General features: G+C 36.4%; 2 protein-coding genes across 2 annotated transcripts in view; one reads left to right on the top strand and one right to left on the bottom strand.

Annotated features, from left to right (window-relative positions):
• Window positions 1-25,395, top strand: part of LOC128733940 (rhomboid-related protein 2) — a 38,561-nt gene that overhangs the window by 9,541 nt on the left and 3,625 nt on the right. The window lies entirely within an intron of this gene.
• On the bottom strand, window positions 15,048-25,160 carry LOC128733939 (tectonic-like complex member MKS1). Its single transcript, XM_053827819.1, has 6 exons — window positions 25,087-25,160; window positions 16,758-17,355; window positions 16,412-16,694; window positions 16,042-16,105; window positions 15,664-15,817; window positions 15,048-15,278 (listed from the first exon to the last, which is right to left on the bottom strand). Exons 1-6 carry the CDS (start codon window positions 25,158-25,160, stop codon window positions 15,048-15,050), a joined length of 1,404 nt encoding a protein of 467 aa, XP_053683794.1.

The following is a 25,395-nucleotide window of genomic DNA, read 5'->3' as shown; positions in this document are numbered from 1 at the left end:
TTCATTTGTATAGGAGCCCCTCGCCCCTCTTACGCCATCCATAAAATTACTCTCTCGCCCCCATAAAATTGCTGATCATTTTATCTTTCCAACGACATATAAATTGTTCAGTTTCGTTCAGTAGTTTAGTAGTTATTAGCATTTGAAATCTTTCATTCCAACGTTACACTTGTATTTTCGTTTCCACAAAGTGCTACCCTGTCCCAGATAGTAAACAAAGACGTAGTCCTACGTCAAAGAGCACCTAATTCGATATAGTTTTGCCGAAATCTCAACAGCCGACTGTTCGGTAAAATTTTACCAAATGTTACTAAAGATCCGTAATCGTCGATATGCACCAGGGGGCTCTATCGCTATCAAATTCCTTATACATGTGTGCCAAGATGTGTGCGTTACCGCAGATGGTGAAGTCCATGACGTTTGTACTTTCACGGACCAAACGATGTATGAATGATTTTAAGCCAGGGGACTCACAACTCTATTCCTTTCTAATGTAGTTAACAGAAACTCAATCCCAAACATGCGCCGCGGTTGTCGTTTGTGTTGTTTTGATGCGCATTTAGTTCCCTTTTAGCATAAATGAAACAAAATTAAGTAACTTTTTGGAAGCTACATATGCCGGCAGGGGCATCAGATCGGTAAGAAAAAAGTGGCAAGAGCGGCATTTGTTCATGTTCACCCGCCTGCCCCTTCACATGTGAGTTTCACAATTCCTTACAGATAGATACTCCCTGATATGCACCATCGACATTTTTACCGTACGTTCGGCTGTTGAAATTTCGGCAAAACTATGCCGAATTCGGTGCTTTTTTTAAGAGTGCATAAAAGATGTTCATTGAATCTGGGGACACAGTTGATATAAGTCATAACCAATGTTGGCATATGCTGAACCCAAGTTGAATCGAAGTCATTTTTCTTTGATTCACGTTCAACTCAAACTTGCCTCATCGCAGCGTTTAAAGTTTTTTGCGGACCGCATACTCTGATCAAATGGTTTACACTTTGGTACGAAACATTGGTAACATCATGCGATGTACTTCGACGATGCACGCGATGTACCTGCGATGAATTGAGGCGACGAGTTCAGCATGGATTGCTGATTTTGTGGGTGCACAGAGCACAGCAAAGGTGAAAGAAACTGTGTCGATAATGTTCTTCTGACCGTTATGCTTTTAGCAAATCTAATGTCAATGCGCTTTAATGAATATTTAAATTACGATTGGTGATTAAAATGTAATTTTAATTATTTAACACAATACGGCCATTAAATCATACAAAAATATTTATTTTCGCGTTAAATTTTGTTTATTCACTTGTTTCTTTTTACTGCTTTGAAGCTTTTAAAAATTTTTCCGCTTGACTTTTGTTTAAAATTATGGTATTCGGTTTATTTAGCCAAAACTAAAACGTTTTTGCCTTTCTACTATATAAATATATAGTATAAAGGTATAGAAATCACTTGGAAAACCGGAAATGGAAAGAAGGTCCTGCGGGCCGAATGTTATATATCATTCGACTCAGTTTCGAAAACTGAGCATTTTCTGTGTGTGTGTATGTATGTGTGTGTGTGTGTGTGTGTGTGTGTGTGTGTGTGTGTGTGTGTGTGTGTGTGTGTGTGTGTGTGTGTGTGTGTGTGTGTGTGTGTGTGTGTGTGTGTGTGTGTGTGTGTGTGTGTGTGTGTGTGTGTGTGTGTGTGTGTGTATGTGAGTGTGTGTGTGTGTGTGTGTGTATGTGACGCTTTTAATCTCACTCACTTTTCTCGGAGATGGCTGGACCGATTTTAATGTTCTTAGTGTCAAATGAAAGGTCTAGATGTCCCATTGGTCGCTATTGAATTTCATACTGATCGGACTTTTAGTTCAAAAGTTATGTATAAAAATACGAAAAATATGGGACTCCATTATCTCATAGGTCCCTTAACCGATTTGAACAAAATTGATTGCATATGAAAGAGGAGCCTTGCAAACCCTTAACTTTCAAATTTCATGACGATTGGACTTGTAGTTTGAAAGTTGCATAAAGAAATGTGAAAAAATAGTATTTAAAACATATTTTTGAAACATATAAACATTAATTCAATGAAAAACATCACACATTTTATTATTATTTGAAAATTACTGCTGAGATCTATCAAACAAAACCGAGTTATTTAAAATCGGACGGTTCATTCAAAAGTTATTCAAACTTTAATACTTAAGCACCGTATATTGAACCGTTAAAACGTGTGAAATCAAATCATATCAATCAAATGTTGGTTGTATTCAATGTGTGTGATGTATGTATGTGTGTATGTATGTATGTATGTATGTATGTATGTATGTATGTATGTATGTATGTATGTATGTATGTATGTACGTATGTATGTATGTGTGTATGTATGTGTGTAAGTGATTACTATTTGCAATTTTTAAATTTGCATTGAAATTCAAGAAAAGTGAGAAACAGGTCAATTGTCTGAAGTTTTTGAAGTCTCTTAGTGGAATACGAACTCTGAAATTAAAGAAAAGAAAAAACTTTTACCGACTAAATTCCACTATTTATTATTTATTCGCGACAGATACGTATACGCTTTGAAATAAGACAGTGATGAAGCCTGCACATCGTAGGCGAACTACGTATCTGTTGCAAATAAATATTAAGTAGCGGGATTCAATTGAAAAGTTTTTTATTTTCTTTGCTTTCAGATTTCAATTGTCATTTTCTTCACTTGATTTTACTCACAATTGTACAAGAAAAGCAAAAAGCGAAGAAAAGCAGTTAATTTAAGCATGTAGGTCTAGTGGTGTATAGGATTAAAAATACTAGTGAGTTGATTTTTCCAAACAAAATTATACAAACTTCAAACAAATTTTCCGCATCAATAGAAGCTCTTTTCTATCAATAGATACTAGAGTTTAGGCATGTTATATGAAACATAGGAAGTAAACGTTGCACGGTAATAATTTTATAAGATTTGTTTTCGTTAGTGACATTTTCAAGGATAGATGTCTTATGTCATGTATCATGTTTTAATAAATAAATAAAAAATGACAAGCACTTGAAATCATATCGATCATATTTCCCATTCTCAAGCATGTTAATGGCGCAGCTTTTGCACTATTTTTTTTATCTCATCTTGTTTCCCTGTCCCTCTTATGGGATACATTGTAAAAACGATGCGACCAAGCTAATGACTATCTTTTCATGAAAGTACATTCAAAAGAAGCTTAAGTTTTGATTTTCATGCAAAAATAAATATTTGAAAGAGCGCCAGCTAATAAAAATTTCACTTTCTCTTTTATATCTAATGCTCTATTCAGTTATTTTTTCTAATTCAGATACCTATATTGCAAAATTGAAGCCAAGCAAACTAATAGTAAAATTTTGAGATGAATCATTTTGTTGTAGATATCCTTTTTCTTCAATAGCGAAGTATAATGATATTTTTTCTGAACTTTTGTTTTTCAAAGATGCTAACTTTTGAACGCATGGTATTAATATCAAAATATCAAAAAATCTGCTAAGAACACATTTCATATTGTCAATTCGAAACATGTTTCGTATGTGGCTCTGAAGCCCGAAAGTTAAGGCCGTCTGTAGACCCGTTAGAGGGTTAATTTCTAATTTTCTATATATGTTCATTCAAGTCTGCAAACATTATATTTTTTTTATAAATCACGTAAAAATTATAAAACTAAATAAGGTGTTCATCAAGTAACATAAATGACGCTTGCAACTATTTACGCACCCAAGGAAAGAAAATATAATTATTCTACGTATTGGACGTTGTGAATTTTACTGGCAAATAAGGATTTTGAGGAATACAGAACGGTCATTTAAAAATAGAGTCAAGTTAATTATAGATGCTCCTGAGAAACTAAATAATGATTATTGTGGCAGTAGAAAGGCTAGGTCACGCCGCTAGGTGGATTAATTCGGGTTTTTATACATAATAAACAGAATTTAATGTTTAAATGCTCGTTGAACTTATTTATGATTTAATATATCAGAATATATTCTATAATATATTCTGGACTTGGCATAACTTTGAGGAACGCTTAACTGCAGGGTTCTGTATCTTTAATTCTTTACACAAATGAAAGATGCATACTAGTGATGCCAAAAGTATGAAGTATTTTCAAATCAATTCAATGTAGTATAACTTTCAAAGATTTCACTTATGAATCATGATTTAAATTTTTCTATTGATTCAGGACTTATGATTAGCGTTATTAAAAGGATTTCGATTCCCCATCAAATGATTCTATTACAGAATTATAGCTCCAGTTGATATTTCTATCAAAGTTTGTTATAAATATGTTAGGAAAACTTGCGGTACATAAAATGTTTTACAAAGATTTTATCTCTTTCTGTTATTTATAACACGTTTTGTTACATTTTAGTTATAAAACAGGGCAGAATGCTGGTTTTTGATCTTGACATCTTGATATAAACTAGATCAAATAAAACCATAATTTGATATATTTGTGATATGCCTAGAGCGGATTTTGTTACAATTTTTGTTATTTTAAACGAGCCTAAGTTTATAGCAAAATGCAAAGCAGATTTTGTTATAAAAAAAATGTTATTTAGAATTCATCCTTTTATAAATTTTTTATTTTCATTTGATTGGGTTGGCGTGTCCGAGTTGCAAGTTTTAACCACTTAGGGCAGCTGCCCAAGGGGTTGGTGTTTTCTCCCCTTATTCTTTCAGCTAGTTTTAGACGGTCTGATAGAGCAATTGTCGACAATCTGAGACAACCTAAACCAGAAAAGAATCTCAATTACAATAATAGAGTATTTTGCCTATCATTGAACGATTCCACCCGAGCAGGAGCGAAGAGCAAAATAATATCAAAATGTGTTATTGGAAATCGAATAACTCATATCAAAATTTGGTCTTGTTTTGGCTGACAAAGTTGGTAAAATACCAAAAAATAATATCAAAATTTTGCTCCTTTAAGGCCAAAAGAATAACTACTTGTGTTATTTGAATAACAAATCAATAACATGACTGTATCCAGAGTTTAGAATAACATATTTTAGTATTATTAAGGTATTGAATAACAAATGTAGTAGCACATGACTTATTAAAAAATTGTTTTATAAAATATTTATAATTTAAAATCCCTTTAATCAATAAAAAATTTTTTATGAAATATATCGAATGTCATTTTGAGATCACAATAAGATATGATAACAAAATCAGTTATTAAACTCATCTTACAATGTTTCAAATATCTACTCAATAACAAAATGTGTTATCAATGTATCTCAATGTCTATTCAATAACACAATATAGTATTATACCTTAGTTTAATATAGTTTTGATATTATTTTGCTCTTCGCTCCTGCTCGGGCAATGATTGAACAGCGTCCAATAAAACGCTAATTCTAGAATACATATACGCTCAAACGTGCACGAATTACTCACTTTGATCAGTTGTGGATAATTTCTTGTAACATAAGGCGTTACATAAGGCAAGATTTAATAACAAAAATTCAAGTTGAACATTGTTATATACAATATGGGCTATAACCCTGAATTTTGTTAGCATTTCAGATAAGAAACATGTCTCACTAAGGCTTATACAAATTTGGAAAAAAGTTTATGTCCTGGTCTCGAAATATTGCTCAAGGGGGGGTAAGAAAAAAATAATAACATCAAACCTTCGAAACCGAAACAAAGGAGTAGAAACCAGTGTTTATTTTTCCATATTAATGCATATTTAGTACAAAAATGTTGTACAGTACTTAAATTTTAGTTCAAACCGAACTAATCATTGAAATGTTTGGAGAGATAAACCGTTACGACTGCCTAGCAATGAAAATGTTATTCCAATTCAATTCCAGTTTCGCACATTACCATAATCCATACTAAAACTCCAATTTTAAAGCAGATGAAGATACACAGTACAAAAGCAATATAACTTAACATGACTTGATTTGATATTAATGTCGGGGCCACCATTGATCCCAATGATAATCACAACATGACAATAGTCCGAAAAGTTTCGAACAATTCAGTAACATCCTTTCTGCATGCATTCAATGCATGATAAAATATTGTATTTGTAAGGTAAAATTGTAAGCTTTATGTCCCCAACATCCAAAATTAGGGTAAGTTCTTGGACACTATGGAATAAAACGACCAATTGGAGCCCCGAAAGTACTAAAGTCACGAGTTTGGTCAACTGAAAGCTGATATTCCGAAGTGCCTAATTTGTTGTATTTCTATTTTAATCTATCTACTACCGATGACAGCATAAAATAACCCTCCTGCAATTCGGAATACATCCGTCAAAAGCGATACCAAATTTCACTAATATATTGTTTAGTTTATTGATGTCTCAATCAAATTCGGTTCTTTTAAAAAAAGTTAAAATAAAATGGAATAAGATTTAAAGTAAATGGAGCCAAAAGTCTGATTTCAAGCACATCCAATTTTCGGCTTTGGGAATCAAAAAGCTTAGTTGGTGAAGGAAAGTTTATCGAGGCTAAGCGGATAATTACTTTAACTTTGCACATATTGGGTAATTTAGAGATGTAAACTCGGTGAACTGTAAAAAATCTGCTTATCACTAATAAATGCAACGTAAATTTTTTTGCCCCTTCAATTTTCGAAAATTTTGGAAGGGGTGGGGGCGACATAAACTTTTTTTCAAATTTGTATAAGCCTAATTAACGTTTAAAATAATTATATTGCTATATCATGCTGTTCATAGCTAATGATATTCATCTATGCACTATTTGTCAACATTTTCAAGCAAAATAAAAAATTATTTATAGTATTAAAGTTTAACTGTTCAATCATTGGACAATAAAGCAACGATGGTCCTAACCTTGTACAAGAACTGACATAGCATGAAAAAACCGCTTTACTTCTCATTATGCATGTGTATTTGACAGTTTTTATGTTTATGGCACTGTTTACAAATGGTTTTCATTTGTACGCAAAAATCTTCCGTTGAAAATGTACTTGAACCTTATCTGAAAAGTTTTATTATCGTGTTTTTGATTTGGCCTGCTCCTGAGTTAGGGACCCTAATTTAGGGTAATCACAAAAATCATCATTTTAGTCTAAAGACTAAAGAAAAAATTAAGAAGTTTGAATCACCGAATCGTTCCGGTGTTAATGGTACTGACAGCAAACGTTAGATACTTCTATGAATATTGTAACAATTTTTTTTATAAAACGTTGAAAATATTTTGTTTTCTAAATTCTCGCCAACGAGTTAGTTTTTCATATTTTTTGAGAGCTAAATAATTTTTTATCATTAATTTTGAAAAATTCTAAATATTATAATTTGATTTCTTTTATAAATAAAGTTTCGATGATGAGACGAAGATGAATGGAGCATTTTTTTCAACTGCAAGGAAACGGATTTTCGCAGTTTTTCAGATTGTTATCTTGCTAACAAATTTGTTTCGAGTAACCAGGAGAGAAACAAACATAGTTTCCCTTGTAAAAAAAAAACAGATTTTACCATTAGGCCGCAGGAAATATAAGTATGCTTCGAGGGAACCGAAATAAAACGAAATCTGCTGCTGCCATCTCGTTTTGGGTCAGTAAAAATGAATAAATTGTACTGCAGAGCACTCGTTCATACTCCACACTACGGAACTTCCATATAAAGTACTACCGGAACCTAAAACTGGTCATTTATAAATGGAAAAATAATAAAGAAGTGTGGCTAATGACGTATTCAACTACGGGATTTTCTAAGACAAATTCTTGAATCAACATTTGGATGTTTTTTGAGCCAATCTGGACATTCCGGTATATCTGTTGTATTAAGGTTAATAAAAACTTAACTTGCAAAATCTGCGTGTATTTCCATAGCTATGTAACGATCGTTCCGCTGCTTCAGAAGCTGAAGTTTATGAGCCTTGAAGCGATGATCCTGCTCTAAACTAAATGGGGTCAACCCCATTCAATTCTATGGACTTCTTTACACAAAATAATTTGGTTTTTATGTTTTGTTTTCTCAAAGCCTGGCTTGATTTAGTCCAAAAAGGGTAAAAGATGTTAAAAATAGGGGAAAATGAGCGAAATGGGGCACTCGCCGATGACAAACGGGAAAGCGGTGGGCAATACTCGATTCTCCGGAAAATTTTACATTAGATTACCTACATTTTATCAGCCTGTAGGCCATATCGCGTTTTTTCGGCTCGTTTTTGCCCATAGTGCAATGGTATAAGATTAGGCCGTGTGTATAGGTTGCTAAATTTGGCATATATTTATTGTAATGTGTAGAATACGTTGGTTTTGTTATCTCGAGAGATAAAAAATTTATGTTGATCCAAAAGCCAAAAAGATTGTAACTAAAACCCTTCTAAGGATCAACCAGCATATGCTAATGCTAGCAACAAATGAACAAGCCGGCACTGGTTATTCCAAATTCGCCTGAAATTCGTTTCAGTTTCAATTTGTATTACCCAGGAATTTTGAATTATGTAGGACTATAGATTACCGAATTATAGATATACCGAAACAATACTACTATGAAATATTACATTAAAATATATTTATTAATGATTTTGAGCACAATACGTAGTATACACCCAAATTAGGGTAATATATGTATGTGAATGTACGTTTTACCAACAATCAGTTACATTTGAGTGTTGAAAAGTAGTTTTCAACGTCACTCATAATTAGCGAACTTTCAATTTCAACTCGTTGAAGTTTTATGTTTGAAGTTTATTCCAAAAAAACTTCGAGAGTTAAAAAAAAAGTTATCTTCTGTCGACCAACATACTTGAATGATATGCAATCATTAGATCATTAGAAAAGAAGATACGTACATGGTTGTTTGCCATTATTGAAAAAAAAAATTGAATCGTTTCCATCCGTTAAAAATTGAGCGAACTATAGCTACAGTAGTCATACCTAATCTGTAGAAACAAATATTCCTAGTAAATCATTTCTCAAGTGTACAGTAGGCAGGCAGGTTTTGCATTGCCTGCTATTTCGATTTTCTCAGTGCGCATACAATCCGACCGTCAAACATCGCCTTATTCATCGCAAACATATACTCAAGTACGAACCGAAGCACAGGATCCGCGCACAAAACTTACAAATGAGTTCGGGCACAGCCTGTTAGGTTTTGGCACAACCTCAGAATGATAGTTCAAGCAATGTTGTAAACTTGCTTGGATGCGTGTGCAGAGTCACACTTCCAACATTGGTCATAACTAACCTGCATCTGCATTATGCTTATGCTTATGTTTATTGCATATGATAGTTTCAAATTGAAATTTTCAATAACAAATTAACAACTGTGTATCATTTTATCATGGCATAACAAACAGATTATAATGGTATTTTCGAGCCGTTAAAAAAATCGTAAATTACGTCTCGCAAGAATTAGACACAGCTACATACTCTACTATCATCGCGTTACAATAAAGCCTTACAGTGTGGCTGCACATTAATTTTTCTTCAATATTAATTATGTCACCCGTTGTGCATTATAAAAATTCCGGTATTGTTACGGTATTTATGGGTAAGCCACTGGCAGAAACATTGTACATAGTTGCTTTTTTCAATGCTATAACGTTGCTACGTATACATATTGAAAATAAGCAATTTTCTGTTATTTAACGTTTTTTAACTAAATTCTATATATTCTCCTATATTCAGGTCCCGCTTGCCCACTTTTTTATTTTATCTAAATACAAATTATACTTTGTTATGTATGTATAATTTTGCGTATACAAATTATCTGATGACGATATTTTTGAAATCAACGGTAAAAAAAGGTGATAACACACTTTCTAAACGGAAGGAATATACATAGATAATATTTTCTGATAAGGATAGACACAAGATAGGTTCAGTGAGCACATGTATTCATTGTAGGACAAGCCGGGAAAGATTGATAATAATAAATATAGTAATAGCTCAATAACTGCATAATTTATTTAAACACATAATCTTACATTCATATATGCTAAATGTTGTCAGGAGAATATCAAAATTGTTTTTGATAAAAAATAATGCTTTATCCTAGAGAATCAATGAAATAACAACGCTAACGATTATTTTTTCGCATCTTGCTGACAGTAAATGTATTCCGTGTTAGAATATTATTAAGGAACAATCCATCCATAATTTCCTTGCGAAAATCTACGAAAAAAGACAAAAACGAAAGAAAATTTTTTTGGCCGATTTTCGGAAATTCCGCTGTTTGAATTTCCATTTCTATTTCATGCTAGAAGCGTTAACTCAACTCGTACACTCGTTTTTCAAGTTTTTCAGGCTGTAGAGCCCAAAGACAATTGATATTGTAAAAAAAATTAACTCATATCCTACAAATTATTTTTCTGCCCCCCCGATTTTTCAAGCCAATTTCCAAGGGGGAGGTGACAAAAACTTTTGAAATGATTTGCAATCGCCTTAGTAGGTAGATAAAATTGTTCTATTATAAAAAAAGCCTATTGAACGAACAATTAGATTTGTATTAAAACACCAGCCAAAATGTTAAGCGAGGACATCAGTTTAACATTATAACCAAATAAACAAATTTAACTATGTTTACACAATAGTTATATTAAATTGATTTAAAATATGTTGCTTTACAAATTAGGTACAAGAGATTGGACAGCATCGTTGTTTCTAATTTTAATTGCTATGTTCAAGTATGTTGTTCGGAATTACAACTTAAATAAACTTTAATATTTTAGTCGTGATTCGGAATCTTTGTAACAATCTTAGATGTGACAGCTAACTTTTCGGCCACGAGAATATAACAAAATTCTAGAGGGCTACGCCCGTACCTATTACCAAGTAACCAATATATGAAAAGTTAGCCAAGTAACCACCATTTTCATGTTTTGGTGGAAAGTTAAATATTGAAATAATTATATTATTTTTATTTGCAAATAAGATTTAGATATAAAACATGCGATTCTTCTTGTACCACGTGAAAGCTTTTCGAACAAAGATGCTAACCACGGCAACCCGCAGATCGCAGATGTCAGGCAAATACCGCAAATACACATAATATTATTTGTGTCCATTTCGTTTACGCTAGTAACAACTATGATTCTCAAACTCCTCATTACATAACTAAGCAGTAAAGCAGACATAGACTTTCCTAAAATATCGATTTAGGTATGCGATACTTTTTTCGACTATTTTTTGTGACATTCCATTTGCTGTGATTGGCGTAAAAAACTGACCTTGAATTGCAGACGAATCCATTCAACGGTTCAATTGCTTAACAGCACGTTAACAGCATGTTTTGACATCCAATTATAGCGACAACTTTCTTATTTCATTTATCAAGACGACCAACAGTTTGCGATTAATGGGAAAAATACATGCATAAACCCGCCCAGAAGCAGATGTTGATGGTGATGGTGGTGGTGGTGGTGGTGGTTAGGAAGCACTAGTTAACAGAAAAGATTCCTGTAAAAACAGCACAAAGGCAATATTTTTCATCTGTTCCGATGTGTTAATATAATTCATATAGAAATAATTGATGAATCTATACAAAGTACTTTCTCATCTTTTTTGTTGTTATTGTCGAACAACCGTCATATTAGCATCAAACCGCACCACACCACGTCTCACTCGATGATTCCTGAGATGGATTTACGTATATAACATTAGTCTGTACAAACATGGCAACATCGCCTTATATACCAGATTGTTGGTTGCTGGGGTGGAGCTAAAACCCACAGTAACAAACAGTGTTGGAAATGGTGAATTTTTGGTAATAATTTGAATTTTGTAACATCTATAATATATTAAAAAAATTATTTCAAATAAAGTTTATTTTTTGTAATTAAATAAAAATTATAAAAAATCGGATTAAAAAGGTGCAACACACAATATTTTTTGAATAACTTTTACTTGCTTATGTGTCCATGTCCGCCGGCAGAACAAATGTATAAAGTCAGGTTTCTCCACTGTCGACGGTCACCTGTCGCTAGAAGAGGTTTGCATCAACAGTCTAGATCAGGGCTTAAAAAGGGATCGCAAGTTGAATGTGACTGCCGTGAATGCGAATTTTCCGCATTCAAACTCCGATTTTTGAACGATCATTTGACCGTTTTTTTAATCCAGTCAAACTGCCGCTTGAGCTGCTGCCGTCGTATAATTCATGCGGCATCTCAGCAAAAGCAAACAGTCGATCTCCCGTTTTGCTTTGCGCTTTGAGAATATAAACTGCAAACTGACTGGAAGCATACGGTGACGTATTTTTTCGTTTCTCTTTTTGTCTCCAAATCGGCTGCTCACAGTAAAAGTTTGTCACCCAGACGTCGGTCCGACGCAAGCAAAATATTCGTTTGTATTGGACGGAGTCCGACCGACTTCTTCCATGCACATGTAGTGGTTGTTTTTTTGTAGTATTGAATCATACGATTGTGCGGTTGCTTTTCGTAGCGTGGTGATTGCCAGTCATTTGACTGTTTTGCAGTCATTCGCTGCTCCAAACGGTAAAGGCAACTTGATCGAAACGAAAATGTCAAAAAGTTTTAGAAGCCGTTCGTTCTGCAGCGTGCAGTCGGCGTTTGACTGAGCAAAATGCCAGTTGTGTTATGCATAGCATTCGTATTCCACCTCTAAACGGACGGTGTGAACTTGAATGCGCGTTGGTGTGACTGCGGTAGAAAAAAAGGATCGGTCGAAGCCCTGGTCTAGATATCGTTGGGCAGACCTCTGAATTTGCGTCTTCTGCGCTATCGCGTCGGTGATTCTAGTTGAGTACCTCACTGCGGATTTCGTTCACTCATCACTTCAAGGTATGTCGGATCAACCTTCACATGTGCTCCCGAAAATTTATTTATCTCACGTGCTAATGACAATGACTATGAAGCGAATTGGCGACAATCAAGCAATCTGAGATCTGACTTTGACTTGAAGAACCAAGTGAGAGAATACCAATCTCGAATGATATATCACAGGCAACCAGGACCCGACAACGTCACCTTCAATTGCATAGCGTCACTCAACAATGAAGTAGTGAAGCTTCGGTTTCAACAGAAGCAGCACCGCTTCAGTTTCAAACTGACTTCAGTCAGCGTCAGCGAAACGGATTTCACTTCGTCATGGCCATCGGTTTCAACTTTTCATTTATACTTTTCTATCAAATATTCAGAAGAAGACCAGCAACTATGAATGCCAATGAATTGAATTTGAGTAACATTTCCTACAATGCAACGCATATTAAAGTTAACCTGGTAAATGCCGACAAATCGTGCCTGACTTTCTGCCGTCGTCAATTGAAACAGCCACCAACTTCAACTGAAGCTTGCTTGAAACGTTCTGTTCAACAAGTGAAGCAAGTCACTTCATGTATGAAGCGAAGGTAAGAGAAAGTCAGTTTCATTTATTTGTATCGACGATGCCGGGCCCTGCAGGCAACAGTCGATGAATCATTAACTTTTAATCGGAAAGCCCAATTTCGGAAGTAGTTTTTGTGCCCAAAACAGTGACTCTGTTTTTAAAAATGTATTCACTGCATTTTTCTTGCTAATCTGAACACAAAGAATTATTTTCATGAACAAAATTTTTATTTCAAACAACCAAAAGCAGAACCAAACATTCCGAAGACTCACAGAGTCACTTCTGGCCTTCAATTTCCATGTGTGTATATCAGTTTTGGTACTACCGTCTGGCGTTGTTCTTGTTGTTGATATTCGTTTTATTAGGACATTTATTCGAGTCCTGGTCTGGCGTTGTCTGGCCAAGATATTGAAAACCTTCAACCTCCTCAATCTGTTGTACCGTTACTATATAAGTATTCACTCGCACTTCCATTGACTTGGTATTTGCGATCGTTAGAAGTGTAAGAAAATATCGTTGGTTACGTCGAGGCCATTTGATTACTCCAAAGCGTTCTAGTGCAATCTTCGATTTGGTTTGCTATCAATTACTCCATAATGGCTAGGAACAATAGTTGTGCAGTTGACATGAGCTACTATAGTCTGGGACTTCTTTACGCTTGAGTGCCTATTTATATAGGAAACTCATAGAAAATAGGACTGATATGCGATTCACGGCAGTGCATGAACTTGATTATCATTTCAATTTCAGCTAATAGTGCTGCCTCAGAGTTGGCACGGCTGGTACAGTGGGACGTACTGTAGGCGTTAGGCGCTGCTGGTTTTATTGGCCGACATCACTGGAAGACTTGTTCAAAGTTTCCAGGCCAACGGTGGAGCAGTCCGGTATGATCGGTTACTAACTATATTCTTGAGCGACATCTTTGCATTGCTCCTAACGCCATTAGGGCGGTGAGAAAAAACAAAGCCTTGGACTTAAACGTCTTTCTACGACTTGACCAGCATCGTACCTCGACACCAACTAAACGGTTAGAAATGTCGTTTAATAAGTGGTGGCGGCTTCTTCCCCCTTCTGAGCTAGGCTCCCTTATCCCACCTACTAGACTTTTCACGCCATTTCCAGCTCTGCATATTAATATTAAGAGTAAAATCGTCATATCACGAAGTTGTTCATCGACAAGACACTGATAATATCTGGAGTCGTCTATAGCCACGAAACATTGGTTGTGCTTACGAAGCACTAGCGCGCCCTTTTATCTTTAAACAGAATGGGAAGTGTGAACAAAAAACGAAATGTGAAGCATGCGAACAAACCATGAATTGTATTAGCTCCTGGGAGAACCACGCATTGTCCATCCCGATGCGTCCATACCAGAATTGACCGGCAGCGGTCGGCTTGGTATATCGGGTGACATTCCAATGAAAGTGGTCATAGGCTACGCTGGCTCGTGTCCGCTTAAAGGTGTCTTGCGATATCGGTGCTGCGTTTGTTGCATACTTCAAGCAGGCTTTTTCTCCACTTTCGGCTGATGCCGATGTGGTTTATTTGATATTCGATTTAGTCGTCATGGGAAACACGTTGTACCTTATGTGAACTAGATGGGGGAAGAGCATCTATTGACGCAGATCACTGGATCATCGTAAAGTTTCACGGGGTAGCAGCCTTGTAGCACCGTAGATACAAAAGATACAGCAAAACTAAGGACTTCTTTTTAAGTAATACTTGACCACACCACATCATACCTAAGTTTGTTACGACATGCACATTTTTAATAATTCAAATTGACTACTTCTTCAAGTCTTTCACGAGCACGGTGGTATGATGACAGGAGCTCTTCGACAGTTACAACATTTGCATAGAACTTTCCGCGCCTACGAGAACTGCGACTTGCTGTTTCAATTATTTGTGGTCGATGCTGTTGAATTATTTGATATTTGATGTCTAATTTCCCAGCTTCTTCGGTACGGCTTCCATACCGGTTTAATTGAGTTGTATCATCCTAACAATTTAAAAACATATTAAATTTAAGCATCTGAGACGAATCTTGAGTGCTTATTTTGGGTTTTTCTATTATTATCTATAATCTCCTTCAATGTTTTCGTCATCGTCATGTCAAAATCGTCATGCATATTTTGCATTGATCATTGGCACCATTAGTGATCAACATTCCCAAATATCAACTTATCTCTCGGACAAACAAGTATTTAAGAAGTGGCCTTCCCCTCCTTTTGTACAAATGCGCTACTTTGACGAATATGAAGACATGCTCAACCAACACCAAATTTGAAGAGATTGATACAGCGTACTTATGAATGTCTGTGGCTTAAATATAAGCGAGAAAAATAATGTGCAGAACAAAGTTTTAAACGATTTTCTGTTATTACCTGTCCATAAAATTCTTTCAGTTTAATTTCTCGACGTCCTCCCACCAGATAAGTTTCCAATTTATCTTGGAACTCTCCATTGTTCTGAATTCTTATGCATTGTACTGATTCCTTTTGAATTTGTGAACGAAGATGTATGTTTAAATATGCGTTCCTGTTTGTAGATAATAGTTTTTTAGGCAGATAACAAGCATAATAGTTTTTTCATTCAAAATTTATAATCAAAGATATTTTTGTAACGGATGTGCGGGAAATAGGGACATCGAAAAGAAATTTTCCTCGATTTTCTTCAACTTTCAAGTATGTACAATATTTCATCCGGTATAGAAATTGATTATAAATTACGTATATAATGACCTATAGAGTTCCGTTAATTACCCTAATAATCGTTCACGTTTCCAGTTATCAATTGAAATGACGTTAAAGAATAATTTTACATATTCTGGAAGTATTATAGAAAAAGCACTGTAATCACATGATAGATAAATCATAGATGAATTTTGGGGAAACTACTCAGAATTGTTTTGAAGTGCGCAAATACAGATTTTAGGCAGAAAATTCGTCCAATTTCGGTTATTTGTTACCAATTTAAGGCAAAAAATAGTCTACTTTTGGATTTTCCTTTCAATTTTTTGGCACAAAATTATTCAAAATCTAAGATTGTATGCTTTGAGGAAATCCTCAGCAGTTTCCACCAATTTAAAGATGATAATTTCAAAGAGCGTAAATAAACAGTTGAAGTAATTACCATTAGTATTATTGCTTTCTGGAATTTTAAGCAACAGTTCGTGACAATGTCCATAGTTCCATACGCCATGCGTTTTCTTACTACTGTGTGTACTTCCATCTATGAATCCTTCTATAACTTTCGCCTCTACTGGTAGAGTGAACCAGAAACGCACAAACACATTATCATATGAAAAGTCCGAACCAGAAAGAATCTCTAACAGCATCAAAAACCGGAGTTGTCGGTTTTCAGGGTATGAGAAATTGCTGTTTGAGCTATCATCTATTAACGATAGTTTCGTAAGCTGTAATATAAATAAACGTTATAATTATTTCGTCCCATCAGTACAACCTTAATCCTTTTTAACCTTAGTTATCAGATTGTTTTGTAAATTGACTGTCTGCTGGGTTCTGGTTAAAGTAATTCCATGACACAGATTTTTGATTCCAAAATGATACATCTGCCGGCTGTCACCTTGAATTTCTTTGTAGTACGGATTTATCTTCATGCAATTGAAATCGGGAAAAACCAGAAGAATTCTTTCCTGGGGATTCCATTTAATTGAAAACAGCAATATTTCACCGTCGAGATCCGCCATAACAAACATATTTTCGAAATCCGTTTCCACCAGATTCAAATGGAGTTTGTTAATTCGCGCGAGGTCGGTAAATTCTTCATCCGGGGCATAATCATCGGCAGCCGTGTAGGTAAATATCTTTCCATTTTCGTCCTTGTCTGCCAATTCGCTGCTTCTAATCGTTTGATGGTAGGATTTTTGCAACTGTGTGATGCAGTTGTCTTTAATATTGTAATAATCGATCTCATATTTGCTGAATACTTTTTCCTGCCAGGTAATTTCCAGTTGTTCTTCTATGCTGTTAGAAGGTTCTTCTGAAAGATCACCTTCAATAGATTGATCGAAACGCGGGATTTCGATGAGTGAGTATACTTTTTTAAGTGTAATTCTGCAAAAAAAGCAGCAAAAAAATATTTTATAAAATAATCTGGATCTTAAACTCAAGTACGGTATTCTTTCTCATTTGATTTGACTGTAGTGTAATTTTTGTAGTTGAAAAGTAATGAAAATGTATTATTTTATGAGATTATTGGTACAGTGGGATTTCGAATGGTTCGATTTTGACAACAAAAGTATTCGTTTTTGGCAACACAAGATATTTCACTTCCAAAAATGTGGTTAAGTATCAATCACTTTCCGCATACATGCTTTAAATGACGAAAAAATTATGTCCTCAGTATGTTGAAAAAAGTTATGTGGTTTTGAACAACAATTTTATTGCCGTAGGACTACGTCTTACCACAGAGTGTCAATAACTTATTTGCACCGGACGGATAGCTCTTGGCGGAATTTTTAAACATAACATGGTTGCAATCGTTGATTAATGATGTTTAGTCAATTTCTAAACCATTTACATTCATTTTTTTCATATCGAAAAAATATCTCGATTTTGGCACGGTTTCTATATTGGCAACATAAGCAACACACATTTGTTGCCAAATTCGAAATTCTACTGTATTCAGTTCACTATTAAGTGCTTTTCCGAGCAAAATCCTCAACTCATGTATTTATGTTTTATTCTATGTGTCAACTCATCACTGCGGCTACAACCATTGTTCTTTTGTAACATCGCTTGTGTATTTGCTGTATAACTTGCACTGCATTTCTACATGCTATAATCACGATTGAGTGAGCAATACCGTGGACCCCCGTTCGTTTGACCGTTTTTAATCTGAACACTTTTTAATTTGAACCCCGTTGGTTTGCACGATGTGCAAACTAAAAATGGTTCAAATGTCATTCTCAATATAACATCATTTGCTAATGCGGACAATAAACACGATTGGTTTGTACTGATCTAGCGTGTTTAATCTGTTTCACATTGCGTTTTCCCAACGGTTATGGTATAAATCCGATCGGAAAATGAAATATTCGCTGCTTGCAACTGCCAACTGAATCAAACCACCAAAACAATAACAAAGAGCAGGGCAGCCAGTTCACACAAACTTCAGCATATATAGGGTTACTAGTTGTTCAAATTAAAAACTAACCCCGTTAGTTTGCATGAGGAATCGTTCAAACGAACGGGGGTCCACTGTATACTTATTGTATACGTGCTTGTGTGTAATCAGGTTTACCCTTCTTTTAAAACTTACTCTACTTTACCCGCTCCTTCCTCACTGCTAATATTATCTCCAACTAAAGCCATCCTTGGTGAGGACTCATTGCGTTCTTCTAACCAGTACACTGGTATATAAAAGTGATTTTGCACTGTCGTAAGGTTTGATCGGGAAATATGAGAATGAAATCAATCACTAAAATTGTCATTGTCTGTCTGTCATTGTCATTGTCACTGTCATTGAATGGCCGGATTCGTCGAAATGATAAGCGACTGCACCCATCTCCAACTTACGCCACTGACAGATCAACTACACCAGTCAGCATGCAAGGGATTGTCCCGCGATCGAAGGGCAATGCGGAATCATCTGTGCGATCTCGACGTACAATAGAAAAGAATAAAAACAAACCTGTGCTAGATCAGTGTGCTGTAAGCAGCGATTTCTTAAATCTGCTTAAAATTAATCTATATCTATTTAATTTATCTAAAAGTTTACTGTAAAACTAGTTAAAAGTAATCCTATTAATCCTATTTGTTTAGATTATAGTCACTTTAACCAGCTTTGGGTCATTCGTGACTTCTGGGGGGTTGGGATTTGAACCCGGGTTCTCGGCGTGAGAGGCGTGAATGCTAACCACTACGCCGGGACTGACCCCCCTTAACCTATTTGCTTATACTAGCCTTAGCCTTATAATTGCTAAACTTGAACGCTAAACGGTGAGGAAATTTAGTGAAATAGTATAACTATTGCTCCGAACCTATTTTACTTAAAAACTAGTGTAAAGATGATAGCAGGTCAGCTGTGTAGTTAATCTACCAATTTAGAAGAAAGTGAGTGAAACATAACTTAAAGCTAAAGCATAATCTTAAATCTATATGCGAACAGGTGTGACTACGGCTAACAAATGCTCAGCGTTGATTAAGATTTCGTGTCGTGCTACCACCGTCGATAAGTGAGATTTTGTACACAAAGTCAGTGGTCTACAATGATTAAAACATACTTAATTCTATAGATTTCGAAACATACAACATACAACAACATACAAACATACATTATACTGACTCTCCAGGAGCTTGAGTCAGCGAGAAACACTTAAAGTGAGTCTTACATACTACTTATAATAACTTAGCCTAACAAAATATACATTCCATAGGAATTTTATAATTATTCGTTCACAAAATACATCAGTTGCTGTTCGAGGTTCATGAAATTATTGTTTCATTATCGCTGGGCTTAACAATTTATAAAATTCTTTAAATATGTCGAAGAAGTCGACTCGTTCTGGCAATGCATTCAATGTGCCCGCTCCAGGAATGGTAGCGGAAATACGAGATAACCCCGTCACCGGAGCCGTAACGAATACCGCAGGTGGTACACCGTCCGTCGTCGTTGTTTCTCCTCCTAACTCTGTAAAGCAGGTAAATGCTGACTTTGCCAATAGTAATAAAATCCTCTACAAGCTATGACGACTACAAAAGGTACTGTCAGTTATGGCAAAAGCGCCGCCGGTACTGCGATCGAAATCAGGCGCAATCCAGTTCGCGACGTTCGTAGAAATCGGGATTGCCAGTGTCAGTTGTGTGAAGAGTGTGATAACGAAGAAATGGTGCAGTGTAATGGTTGCGATCAATGGTATCACTTTGTATGTGTGCAAGTTTCGGAAGGCATCGCGAATGTCAGCCGGGTCTGTCCGAACTGTAAGAATGCACGCGACCCTCCCACTGATACTAACAATGCGTCGACCGTGCAGCAGAGACAAAATCCACCCCCAAAGAAGACGTTATCATTATACTCAAAGAGCAAGGTTAGCTCTAGGAACAGTGAAACTAAAAGGATTAAGGATCTCGAGCTAAAGAAGCTTGAGGAGGAGTTCGAGTTGGAGAAGTGGTTTCTCCAAAAGAAATACCAGTTATTGAATGCTCACGGCAGTGGGACTTCTACGGAAGCTAGCGACAAGGTATCCAAGGTCGAGCAGTGGTTAACAGATATCGAGTGTCACGGGGGAGATTCCGAATTAGCAGAAGATGAGACAAATGGGCAAATACCAAATACAACGGGAAAACCCGAGGAGCATCACGCTTCGGATGTCATCCATTACCAGCAAAATCCATCGATCCTTCGTAATAACCAACTCGCTAAACACCAATGGAGTCGTTTGTCTTCAGAGCCGGTGCTACGAGCCAGCCAACCGAACGTTCAACCGTTTAATCAAGGTAGTCAGTACAATCGTACCCTGTGCGGTTCTCACTCCCTGAGTGTTGCGCAAACGCGATTCACTGAGGCCGATTCGCAGACACAGCTGTCATCAAAAATTTAACAGTCGGGGAGTAACACTCTATGTGTCAACGATGTGGCAACGGTCAGACCAGCGATGTTACCGAATGGTTGCAATCAGCAATGTTATCAAGATGTTCAAGAACCAAGATTCGAAGCGAGGGTTTCATATGCACCTGTAATTAATACAATCTCATCGAATAGCCACGCCAGGGCGTCTGTCGTCTCTTCGACGAATCTCGGTACGTTGGAGGAAGGAAACCATTTCATTCCGAGTCAGCGTTCGACTCCGCTTCGATCGGGACGTCCGGGATCGGACCTTCAAACTACAACCCCTAAGGGAACAGTGTGTATTCTAAACCGGAGTCAAATTGCAGCTCGCCAAGCGGTGTCCAAGGATCTCCCCGAGTTCAATGGAACATTATTCTATTCCATGTTTAAAGCATCTGCGCAGATGTGCGGATTCACGGACGAGGAAAATATGTCCGGAGGCCATCGTACGTTAAGAAGATCTGAAGTATGGCTCTACCGAACACGGAGAAGCTTGAGACGGTGGTAAGCTTTGCACTAGCAGTGAAGAATATAGTTGCTACAATCAAAGCATGTGGAATCGACGATTTTGTCTTTAATTCGTCTCTTCGATGCGAGCTAGTGGAGTGGTTGCGGTCACCACTGAGATTAGACTGAGCGAGGTATACCTATACGCGAAACAAAACGAACGAACCCAAATCTCGCTACTCTTAGCACCTGGTTGTATACAGTAGCTGAAGATGCAAGCGCTGTCGTAGGGGATATCGGAAGGGATCAACGAACCCAGAGTTTCAACAAAGATGGGTTTCTGAACTTCCATTCTGAGTCAATATCGAATATTTCAAAACCAATCGAAGCACCCGGAAAGTATGGATCGTCTCTTTTAAAGCATTCGGTCAAGGAACAGTGCATTGTATGCAAGGGAGATTGTCCGATGGTAGCAAAGTGCAGCACTTTCGCAGGATCAAGTTACGACTCAACATGGGCGACAGTGAAAGAGTGCAAGCTTTGTCAAAAGTGTCTTCGGAAGCACAACGGTTCCTGCAAGTGACAGAAGAAGTGCGGTATGGATGAATGCACGTTCTTACATTATCCACTACTCCACAACCCAGCGAAGAACCAGAATCCGAGATCATCGACGTCGTATCCTTCAACGACATCGCCCTCTCAAATGAGCGCATCAGAGCCGAGCTGCAATGTTCATCAGGGTCAGTCCGCTGTCTTATTCCGCATAGTTCCAGTCGTCCTTTATAGACCAAAAAATACAGTACAGACTTACGCGTTCATCGATGACGGATCCGAGCTAACGTTAATGGGTCAAGACTTAACAAACGTTCTAGGCGTTGAAGGCCCTAGCAAGTCTTTGTGCTTGAAGTGGACCGGTGGAAACCTCAAAGTAAGATGGATCTCAGCAAGTAAATCTGCAGATATCCGGTACACAAGGCTCAAAAAAATATGAACTGCGTGGAGTGTATATAATGTCTTATCTCCAAATCCGCCCGCAAACGTTGGTGTTGTCTGATATGCAGAAGAAGTATCCACATCTGGCTGGAATACCATTTGAAGCATACCAAGACATCAGTCCACGGATCCTGATTCGCTTCGACAACGCAAAACTTGGATACGTAATCAAGAGTCGAGAAGGGAAGCAAAATGAACCGATTGCCGTGAAAACCCGTGAATTGTTTCTTGCATTATGAGTTTTCGTTACAAAACCAGATGTACAAGTGACTGAATGACAAGGGGGCCGAGTGAGATCGGGCAATTAGCTAGTTCTTCATATATTTTAAACATTCATGCATTCTGTATGTTCTGGAGAGATTACAAAACATAACTGATCGGATTGAGCGGATTAGCAAAACTAAAACGGATTCAAATGATGATTGCAATCATTTTTGGTTCCTGAACGATCGTAAAGATAAAAAGAGAAACAAAATAGAATCAGATTTGCTCAGTTGCAAATGTTGGTGCGGTTCATTAGCGTCAAATAGTAAAATAGACGGGGACTGCGAAGACATTATCGCAATCAGTCGTTCAGCTCATATTCAATGCAAGCGAATTAAGCTTGCAACATATAATGAAAATTGCTATCAGAGCACGCTAGGTCTATCTGGGAGAGCATATGAAAGGTTAGTTGAATCAGTGATTGAACTCATCTTCTGTGAACATCAGCTTTGCATGAATCGGTGGCTGGCGTCACTACACTCAAAAAAATCAGCACGTCAAGTTTACGTGAAACATATGTAATTCTCATCCATCACAGTTTTCATGTAACATTCACGTGAATTGTTGGTAACTCGCACTCATACTAACCAGTTTACGTACGATCCCGGTAAATTTTATCAATTTTCCCGTTAACTAGTACATGAAGTTCACGTAAGTTGCTGTACAGAAGTTTACATTATTTTTCACGTGGATGCGACATGTCGATTTTTTTGAGTGTAGTTAGCTAAATGTTAAAAACTACAAGGTATACAGCCCTAAGTGTTGTACGAAAGGGTGACGTAGGACTATATCAGATCATTAGATCAAAGACTAATGTGAACTGCATTTCAGGCATATGTATGTTTATAAGAATCTGTGAGTGCTATTAAGAGAAAAAGTGAAATATTCAGATTCAATTCTTCATTGAATGCAATGGTGGCTTTGAAAATACGTGGACGGGGTTCACAAGTACAACGCCTGCAACCATTGAAACATAGAAATTTCTTTAAAAAATCACTGGTGTGCATCATAAAGATTGAAACAGTAATGAATGATCAGCTCACAGATTATTGTATTAAATATGATTATGCATAGCTTGACATATTCCAATAATCTTACTTTAACTCCCTTGTGGCCTTTAAAAGGGCCATTGATTACTTGTTACCGCTTGTTACATAGCAAAAAATATGGCACATACTCAAAAATTTCTGTTTTATTTGTATGAGAGTCCTTATCCTTATCCTTATCCTTAGCACAGGGGTGAGGAGTCTCAAACCATCATAAAATAAATTCATGCCTCCAAAAACCCCCACATGCCAAATTTGGTTCCATTTGCTTGATTAGTTCTCGAGTTATAAGGAAATTTGTATTTCATTTGTATGGAAGCCCCCCCTCCTAAACAGGGGAGGGTCATAATTCATCATAGAAAAAATTCTTGCCTCCTGAAACCTCCACATGCCAAATTTGGTTCTATTTGCTTGATTAGTTCAGGAGTTATGAGGAAATTGGTATTTCATTTGTATGGGAGCCCCCCCTCTTAGAATGAGAAGGGGTCTCAGTACACCATAGAAAAAATTCTTGCCTCCAAAATCCCTCACATGCCAAATTTGGTCCCTTTTGCATTATTAGTTCTCGAGTTATGAGGAAATTTGTATATTATGTGTATGCCCCCCCCCCTCATAATCCACCATGGAAAAAATTCTTGCCTTCTGAAACCTCCACATGCTAAATTTGGTTCCATTTGCTTGATAAGTTCTAGAGTTATGAGTAAATTTGTATTTCATTTGTATGTGAGCCCCCTCCCTCTTAGAAGGGGAAGGGGTATCAGTATACCATAGAAAAAAATCCTACCTTCTGAATCCTCCACATGCCAAATTTGGTTTTATTTGCTTGATTAGTTCTCAAGTATTTAGGAAATTTGTGTTTCATTTGTATAAGAGCCCCCCCCCCCTCTTACGCTCTTCTTAAAATTACTCTTTTGCCCCCCCATAAAATTGCTGGTCATTTTATCTATCCAACGACATATAAATTGTTCAGTTTTATACAGTAGTTCAGAAGTTATTACAATTTGAAATCTTTCATTCAAACGTTACACTTCTATTCTTGTTTTCACAAAGTGGTGCCCAGTCCCAGTATAGTAAACAAAGACGTAGTCCTACGTCAAAAAAATTTTCATTTAAATGCATTTATGTCACCGCAATAATTGGAAGAAAGGGACTCAAAGAAAGTTTTTCAATGTTAGGTACTAAGGTCCTTTTGAACAGTTACGCGAGAATTATTCATTGAGAGTGTTCCTGGTATGCATCTCATAATAAGAAACAAACAAGAAAGAAAAACGCGCGTGTGAAGATAAATTTACAAATCATGAGATCAAGATATAAACTTCTTAAAACGTTACATGAGAGCTGACATTTGCTTAACTTTTGCGAACAGCTTACAATTTGCTTTTTAAAATCTTAATTTGATAGGCACAATCGTCAGCACTCTTTTTGCCGGTGACATGCTCATACAGAGATGATTTTTTTAAATGTCCACAATCTAAAATTAGTCACCTGAACTTCCATCTGTGGATGGGACCATTAACCCGATACATTCCAGTTTTGAAAATCTTCTGATTTGTGAACATTACGTATTTGAATTATTAAGTAAATTTATCACAAAACAAATTTACATCAGCACTTTTGTTTATTGGTAGTGTTTGTTGCAGCTACGGTAGTCATGGAAACAATTTGAAATTTTTCATTCCTTCAAAAGAAATATTTCTTGACGTTACGTTACGTTACGTTACGTTCATACACTTCCCACCACGCGATCATTGGTTTTCAACTCAACTTAACCAACTCAACATACAAGCATGTTGG

This window comes from Sabethes cyaneus, chromosome 2, assembly GCF_943734655.1.
Source record: "Sabethes cyaneus chromosome 2, idSabCyanKW18_F2, whole genome shotgun sequence".
Classification (NCBI taxonomy): Eukaryota; Metazoa; Arthropoda; class Insecta; order Diptera; family Culicidae; genus Sabethes; species Sabethes cyaneus.
This window is presented reverse-complemented; position numbering and strand designations above follow the sequence as displayed.